The sequence below is a fragment of the Lucilia sericata genome, unplaced genomic scaffold, assembly GCF_015586225.1.
Source record: "Lucilia sericata isolate MDLA Ls3-8-SP2 unplaced genomic scaffold, ASM1558622v1 Contig000076F_arrow, whole genome shotgun sequence".
Taxonomy (NCBI): Eukaryota; Metazoa; Arthropoda; class Insecta; order Diptera; family Calliphoridae; genus Lucilia; species Lucilia sericata.
This window is the reverse complement of record NW_023994109.1, coordinates 528,177-535,524: the sequence shown is the minus strand read 5'-3', so window position 1 is coordinate 535,524 and position 7,348 is coordinate 528,177. Positions and strand designations below refer to the sequence as shown.

Below are 7,348 nucleotides of genomic sequence, written 5' to 3'. Positions count from 1 at the left end.
TTGTTTATGTTAATGCATAGGGGTAACAAAATGCTGATTTTATCACGTCAACTCGCAGATAATTTTACTGAAATAATGCTATATTTTGCAGAAACAATTGAAATTAAATGCAAATTTTTTAAACAAATACTAATTTCACTAAAACTTATGTTAAAAATCAATTTTAATTGCACAAAAACAAAATTCTGTACAAATTTTACAATACAATGACATTTGTTATCAAGACAACGTTGTCTAAACAATTGTTTAGACAGCACTGTCATAACGGCGTTATAACGCTAATAAATGCCGTCTGTACCTGCTAATTTTTTATTATGATAACAATTTGACGTTTAGCATAATAAATATTTGTCTAATATAGACATGGAGTTATAGTCGACTGCTATTGAATATAAATTAAGGGCCCTTCAGACGATCACACTTTACGTACGACAAATCTAATGAAAAAATAAAAAGAAATTCCATCCGTATCACAAAAAAGAGAGAATAAAAGTCGTATGATTTATATTTTTCGTGTTTACACGATTGGTATAAAACTATAACAGCTGTTTCACTTTTGTGTGTGTTTACATAAAAATACATCCCTGATCTAATGCGACTTGCTTGTTTTTTGAATCGTTTCAAAAAATAAATAGAGCCATACGACAGTCTTCCATCCGTATTTTCTCTCAATGTGTGATGATTTCGTTACATATTGCGTTTAGACGATCCCATCCGTTCTCTTTTACACAAAATTTTGACAAATCATTTTAAGACGATTTTAAGTCGCCGGCGAACTTTTTTAGTTTCAGCCGACGGCTTTGTTAATATTTGTTGGCGCAGGTCTCTGTGCACAACCTATAAATTCGGCATACCTATTTATATTTTTTGTTAAAAAAAGAATTAAGTAAATAAAAATGAATGATTTAAGTGATAAAGTTGTTATTGCGAAAAATGCTTTAATGTCGGCTCTAGGCGATAATGGTCAGAAATATTTAACTAATATGAAGCTTTGGTTCAGGCACAAATGGTCTAAAGAACAGTTCGATTATGAATCTCGAAAATTTTTATCTCCAGACAAAATGCACTTGCACAATCAATTTCTTATTGCAATACTTAATAAAATAGACGCTTTCCAAATGCCGCAGGAACCAAGCCCTACAAGTGGTGGCGGTCTTTCAATAGGAGTTTCTGGTGCAACCTTGGGCACGACTAATAGTAGTGGGAGCCGTAAAACCAAAAGAAAAAAAAGTTCTCGGGTATCTAGTGATAGAGTCACATTTGAACCGTATGATTTCCTGGATTTTATTATGGAAGACACAATGAAATTAATACGGCCCGCGACAGGAACCGAAGCAAATGTACAGATTCTGCCAACCCAACGATATTGTGTTCAAGAGTTATTTCTACCAGATGCTGGATTTATTTTAGGCCGTTTTCTTATTGGAGCATGGGAATCTGGTCTAGTCAATGTAGAAGACAATGTCGCAGAATATGTTGCAATGGCAGTGCAAGTACTGCTAAAAAATCTTATATCTGCAGTCATTATGAAAAAAGAACATTATAAAGTAACTGGAGAAGGCTCGTTCTACTACGATGTTGGAGCATCACTTAAAGATCCGGCAGTACGTAACACTGTTACACGCCAAAAACAAGATGACGGACCTTTAGAGCTAGATAAAGAGATAACATCACCAAATTTTATGCGTAGATCTAATGATGATGTTACCTTTCTCTCCGCCTGTGAAGAAATGTAAATATATAGGCATTTCCAAACTTTTTTAACTTTTTAATCAGTTGAAATCTATTTTATTTTCAGATATCCCAAAAATATGAAAGAAATTACTCTTACAGATTGCCAAAGGGCATTTTCAGATCGCAATTTAATACCCTCACATTCAGTTTACGCAATAAATATGGAAAGATTAACACAAATGATGCACTAAAATATATTTTTATTGTTCATTTTATTAAATATGAAACAAAATATTAACAATATAGGTTAAATGTAATTTTTATAACGGTGTTCAGTGTTTATAACTTTGAAAAGACTGGCTTTTCCCCTTTAGTCAATTGGGCTGCAGCAGCTTGAGCGAAGTCTTCGGATTGTAGATACAATTTGTTCATTTCACGCTAATGGGAATGATTTATTAAGAAAACAGTACATGAAATGAATAAAATGTTTTTACATATACATATTAATACATATATACAGTGGCGGAAAAAAATAATAGAAACGCTTATATTTCGGGGGAAAAATTTATTGTCATGCAACAACTACTATATCCTTTTATCCGTAATTTACATTCTATACCTGCTTTAATTTCTTTGCAATTTATTGGTATATAGTATATTTAAGCTATTGCACAGGGGATATAACGTAATATTTATTGAAACTTTTTCGGCTCGAAATTTCACCATAAATTAATTTTATAGATAATTTTAAAATTTAAAAAATCATATTTTGATATTAAAAACGTCATTTAAGATTACAACTTTTAAAAATTAAAGTATGAAAACCGTTTTAATAAAAATTCAACGTGAAATCGAAAATGCACAGATTACACAGTTTGCGAGGCTTTTGAACGTTTATACGTTATGTCCCCTGTGCAATATCATCAATAAAATACAAACAAGTTAATAAACAGGTATAAAATGTAAATTACGGATAAAAGTAAATTTAAATACCCTAAATACCTTTGAGATATTAATCATGAAATTCTAACTGGTAGCTATTGCATGACAAAACAAAATTTCCTCCGAAATATAAGCGTTTCTATTATTTTTTTTTTCGCCACTGTATATGTATAAACTTACAATGTGATCTAAACCCATTTGATTAGGACGGCTTTGTGAGTAAACTACGTTTTGTTTAGTAGCTTGTACTGCGATCGGACTCTTTTCTGCAATGCTTTCAGCTAATGCTAGGGCGCCGTTAACTAATGAATCTTTGTCAGGAAAAACTTTACTGATTAATCCACAATTGAAAGCCTCTGAACTCTCAAAGCGACGTCCAGTGTAACATAATTCCCGAGCCAATGATTGGCTTCCAACAGCTTTAGGGAATCGTTGTAAAGTGCCAACATCAGCTGCCATGCCAATTTCAACTTCTTTTACGGAGAAAAATGCATCTTGAGAGCAATAACGAATATCTGCCGCTGTAATCATATCAATGCCAGCCCCAATGCAAGCAGAGTGTATTGCTGATATGACGGGCTTAGGACAATTTTCCAACGAACTTATGGAATCCTGATACAATTTAATAAGACGTTCTAGATAAATTCCTTTCCGTGCAACATCCTCAATTTCTGAGAGATCTTGGCCCAATTTTAACATGTCAGTCAAATCAATACCTAAGAAAAAATATCTTAACTATAATTATCTATTTAGTAATCGATGGACGTACATATATTTGGTATTTTAAGATTACGTTCAGATGAAAAACATATTAACACCTTTACATATATATCTGATTTTATTTTTCAAATTCGGAGATCTGTTTCAAAAATATTTAAAAATTAATAAAGTCATAAAACATTTAATTCTGTTACTCAATCACCGACTTTGTAGTAATAGAGCGATATGTAGTTTAAAATCTTGCATCATTTGTTAATTTATAAAAGTTAGACAGCATTTTTCCTCTGAAATTCTATTTTTTTTATAAATAAAATAGAACATTTTTCATAGATATACAGATTTTTCATAGATGTATACATAGATATAATATTTGTCATTTAGAGATACCGGCATTCAGTTAAGATATGTACATTAGACCTACTCACAAAAAATAGTGCTTGAGTTACCCCCCTCAAAATATTCGCTGTTATGTAATATGATGTTACCCAAAATATTTTGTGTTTAGTATTGTCCGTTCGTGAGCTGGACGGTTTCCTAAAATTTGAATAAAATAATTCCAAAATACCTTTTTTTAATTTGGTCCATCTCGCGAACGGTCATCGCTAGACTTCAAATATTTTGGGAATCATCATTAAACAAAGCAGGGTAAATTTTGAGAGGGGTAACAAAAACACGTTCTTGCTTTCCATACAGAGTGAGTCGGTCTAATTTACATACATACATATTAGGCTTCGTTTCAAAAAACAAAATATTTCTAGTTTCTGTGATATCACATCTTTTAAGGTTTTTGTATCAGCGATCACTATGCTGCACTATAGAAAATTTACCTTTTTTTGGGCAAAATTAATTACAGCCAAATGCCTGGACCGATTTAAATAATTATTTTCGATTTTAATTCTGGAAGACTAATTAGAGACCAGGAATGATGCCTTAAATTTGTCTTACACAGAACAAAAAAATACTAAGTATTAGTTGAGGACTAAATTGATTGATAAATCTTAAATGGTATACCAAGTTTTTTAATCTATTTTTTCACAATATTTTTTTAAAGTGTACATAAAATTTTGAAATTAGCTGTAAATTTAGTTTAGCTTGAAAAAGTGGCAATAAAAAGTATTGTATTAATTAAAATTTTAATAAAAAACTTGATATTCGAGGTCCAAATTATCAATTAATCAAAAGAACTCTCTGGAAAATGCGTTTTTTGAAAAAGTATACAAATATATGCAGCTGAAATATGAAAAATTCTGTAGGTAATTGATTGTCCTAAAGAACTATAATGATGTTATAACTAACATCTGCTAACAAGTCCAAATAAAATTCGTTTCATAATTTTGTTATTTCATCTTAAGGTCACTTTAATTTTCCAATTTAATCGGTATAATAGCCGAGTTCACCAAGATTTCTGTATATATTAATAAAGTACTCACTTTCACAATCATTCAACCGATAAAGTGATAGATAATCAACTTTTTTGCAAAATTCAAAACTATATATTTATTTTTATTTATACTAAAGCATAAAAAACGTATTTGAACTCCAAGTCGATCCTGTGCGAAGAAACGATTGTCGTGGGAACGACAGAATTGATAGGACATCATGCTTTAATAATTAATTTTATAGAAAAAATCACTAAGAATTAGCTAAATTTCAATTTTATAATGCTCCAAAAGTGCATTTAGTATTATCCAATGATGCACTTTTTCCAAAAATAGTTTTCTTTGGGCATAAAATAAAAATATGCTTTTTGCTGAGACAAATGGGGCAAAAACATTAACTCTGTAGATTTCAAGTCTTTAAAATTTCAGATTTTACAATTTACAACGCTATATTTCGAAAACTACGAATGTTATAAGCCCCAAAATTTGTCTTATACAAGTTATATGTATATGGAACATTAATTTGGTGGAGTTTTATTAAATTCGGAGGTGATGATGAAAAACATTGCTTGATGGAAAATTATTAACCTAAAAGTTAATATAATTAACATTACAACTGCTACACGGATTAAAATAAATTAACAATTTTAACACTATTTTTTAAGGGCATTGATTATTAAATTTACGAATGATAAAATCAAGTTTTGATTTTTTTTTTTTAAATTGCATTTTTTCTTTTGCTCTTATGCATTTACAGTGCATCCAAATTCTGTCAAATTAAGTTCATATCTTAAATTTTCCTGTAGAATTGTGTACTAAAGTCGGATTTGAAATATGTTCAGGAGTTTTCAGTCTATCAAAAAAATGTCGCCCAAAATCGGCGTTTTGGCCGTAGATATACAGATGAAGGAGTTGGAATTTTAACGAAATAATTACGCCGATATTAGTGCTATCAAAAAACTTTCATAAAAGGTATGATATCACAATTTCAAAAATATCACGTGTGGCCCCGTTTGTATGGAGTAAAAATAAGGTGTCAATGTTCCCATCTAAAATGAAAGTTTAATTGGTTTTAAGATACCGTTTCTCAAAATTTTTTTCCTGGTGTCAATATTTGGTGACCTGGATCAAAGGATAAAAAGGTCCTTTTTTAATGTTCAGTTTTCAGAAAATATACCGGTTAAACGATGAAAATAAGATTTAACAAATTAAGTTATAGAACTATGATAAACATTTTTCTACTATGATGAGAATTATACAATTTTGTTTCATCTTAATGATTTCTGTATCGAGCATGGATTTTTTTTTTTTTTTTGTAAGTTGCTCAGTTTTCGAATAATTTATGTCTGTGTATTTTAACAGGTTATAAAAACATTTGATAAATTTGAATAAAAGTTTTCCTCTTAAAATAATGTATATTAAGAGATAAGTTATCATAAAAATAAAGTTTCAAGGCGATGAAAAAACAAGTACAAACCTGCAGTAAAATGTTTTCCAGCCGCAGAGAGGACAATCGCTCTACAATCGGGATTCGAACTTAAACTTTCAAAGCAGTCTTTGATTTCGCTATATAAACATAAGATAAAAGGGTTCATATACATAAATTTAATAAATATGTAATGTATCTGAATATATTTACAGCCACATCTCTTTGTTGATAGCATTATAGCGCTGAGGCCTGTTCAATTCGACGTGAAAAACAAATGGTTTTGGAGTCGTTACAGCCAGTGTCTTGAAAGTTGGAGTATCAGTATTACTTTCCGGCAACATTTTTGTAGACATCATCCGTGCACTGTTATTTGCTGTAAATAGTTTAAACTAATAAATTAATAGATATTTTTTACTAAAATTTGCTTTCTTCAAAATTAGGAAAATCTGAACTTTGTACCGGTACTATTTTTTGTAATGTATTAGAATATATTTGGTACAATGTATATTAATATTTATATTTCAGCTATTAACTTACTCACTAAATTCCGATATGGAAATGCAGCTGGTTTCACAAGAGTTCTTAAAAACATTTCTTATAATAACTACAAATAAAAATTAAATAAACTATGTATTTACAAATTATTAATTCCTATTTGTTGTGGAACGTATTATATAGACTACTGTTGAATCGAATTTTCAAGTTATTCCGAATTTAAACAATGTCGTATTTATAAATATGCAGACATGCCAGACTTGTTGACCGATAAAATTTCTGACATAATATTGAGTTTATAAATATTTTAAAATAATCGAAGAATCGACTTTTTGTCGGAAAATGTCGAAGTCAACTTTTTTCCTAACAAAGTCGATAATACCGATACGACGCTGCACAAGAAAAAAGAGAAAAACAAAAGAAACAAAAAAAATTTAAATGTCAACAAAATTTTAATAAATTGAAAAATATGAATGAAAAGTTTATTTAAAATAGAAGGTAATGTTATATTTAAATATCTGTTTTTTATTATAAATAAAATTTTAATAAATATCCCATTCCTCCTTCTTATTTTTAATATTAAACAATACCATGAAATATTAGAAAAAATGAAATCTTCCTAAATGTCAAAAATAGTAAGTGTAAACGGTCTAGATTTGTAAAGAGATTTTAAATGAAATCTAGTTGATTTCGTGTATGTGTAAATGGG

At 29.7% G+C, this 7,348-nt stretch overlaps 2 protein-coding genes across 6 annotated transcripts; one reads left to right on the top strand and one right to left on the bottom strand.

The window, feature by feature from the left end:
- The first annotated feature begins 798 nt into the window (after window positions 1-798).
- Window positions 799-1,977, top strand: LOC119616495 (transcriptional adapter 1-like). Of its 2 annotated transcripts, none has more exons than XM_037972858.1 (2): window positions 799-1,732; window positions 1,799-1,977. In XM_037972858.1, exons 1-2 carry the CDS (start codon window positions 897-899, stop codon window positions 1,923-1,925), a joined length of 963 nt encoding a protein of 320 aa, XP_037828786.1. In that variant the 5' UTR covers window positions 799-896; the 3' UTR covers window positions 1,926-1,977. The 2 variants fall into 2 exon arrangements, with proteins under 2 accessions (XP_037828786.1, XP_037828787.1); XM_037972859.1 differs by having other exon boundaries at window positions 1,777-1,915.
- LOC119616496 (delta(3,5)-Delta(2,4)-dienoyl-CoA isomerase, mitochondrial) lies at window positions 1,915-6,909 on the bottom strand. 4 transcript variants are annotated; one of them, XM_037972864.1, is made up of 6 exons: window positions 6,783-6,900; window positions 6,682-6,725; window positions 6,355-6,517; window positions 6,193-6,281; window positions 2,797-3,332; window positions 1,915-2,112 (listed from the first exon to the last, which is right to left on the bottom strand). In XM_037972864.1, the coding sequence occupies exons 3-6, from the start codon at window positions 6,498-6,500 to the stop codon at window positions 2,014-2,016; spliced, it is 870 nt and encodes a 289-aa protein (XP_037828792.1). In that variant the 5' UTR covers window positions 6,501-6,517; window positions 6,682-6,725; window positions 6,783-6,900; the 3' UTR covers window positions 1,915-2,013. The 4 variants fall into 4 exon arrangements, with proteins under 4 accessions (XP_037828792.1, XP_037828791.1, XP_037828788.1 ...); XM_037972863.1 differs by having other exon boundaries at window positions 1,930-2,112; window positions 6,355-6,533; XM_037972860.1 differs by having other exon boundaries at window positions 1,930-2,112; window positions 6,682-6,909.
- Between the last annotated feature and the right edge of the window lie 439 nt (window positions 6,910-7,348).

Bases quoted from the DNA above. Each gene is read 5' to 3' on its own strand.
- LOC119616495 (XM_037972858.1), top strand. From the start codon at position 897: ATGAATGATTTAAGTGATAAAGTTGTTATTGCGAAAAATGCTTTAATG. The intron at 1,733-1,798 runs GTAAATATATAG...TTTTATTTTCAG, and splicing joins CTCTCCGCCTGTGAAGAAAT to ATATCCCAAAAATATGAAAG.
- LOC119616496 (XM_037972860.1), bottom strand. From the start codon at position 6,736: ATGTTTTTAAGAACTCTTGTGAAACCAGCTGCATTTCCATATCGGAAT. The intron at 6,518-6,681 runs GTAAGTTAATAG...AACTATTTACAG, and splicing joins TCCATATCGGAATTTAGTGA to CAAATAACAGTGCACGGATG. The intron at 3,333-6,192 runs GTTTGTACTTGT...ATTTTTTCTTAG, and splicing joins TGGAAAACATTTTACTGCAG to GTATTGATTTGACTGACATG.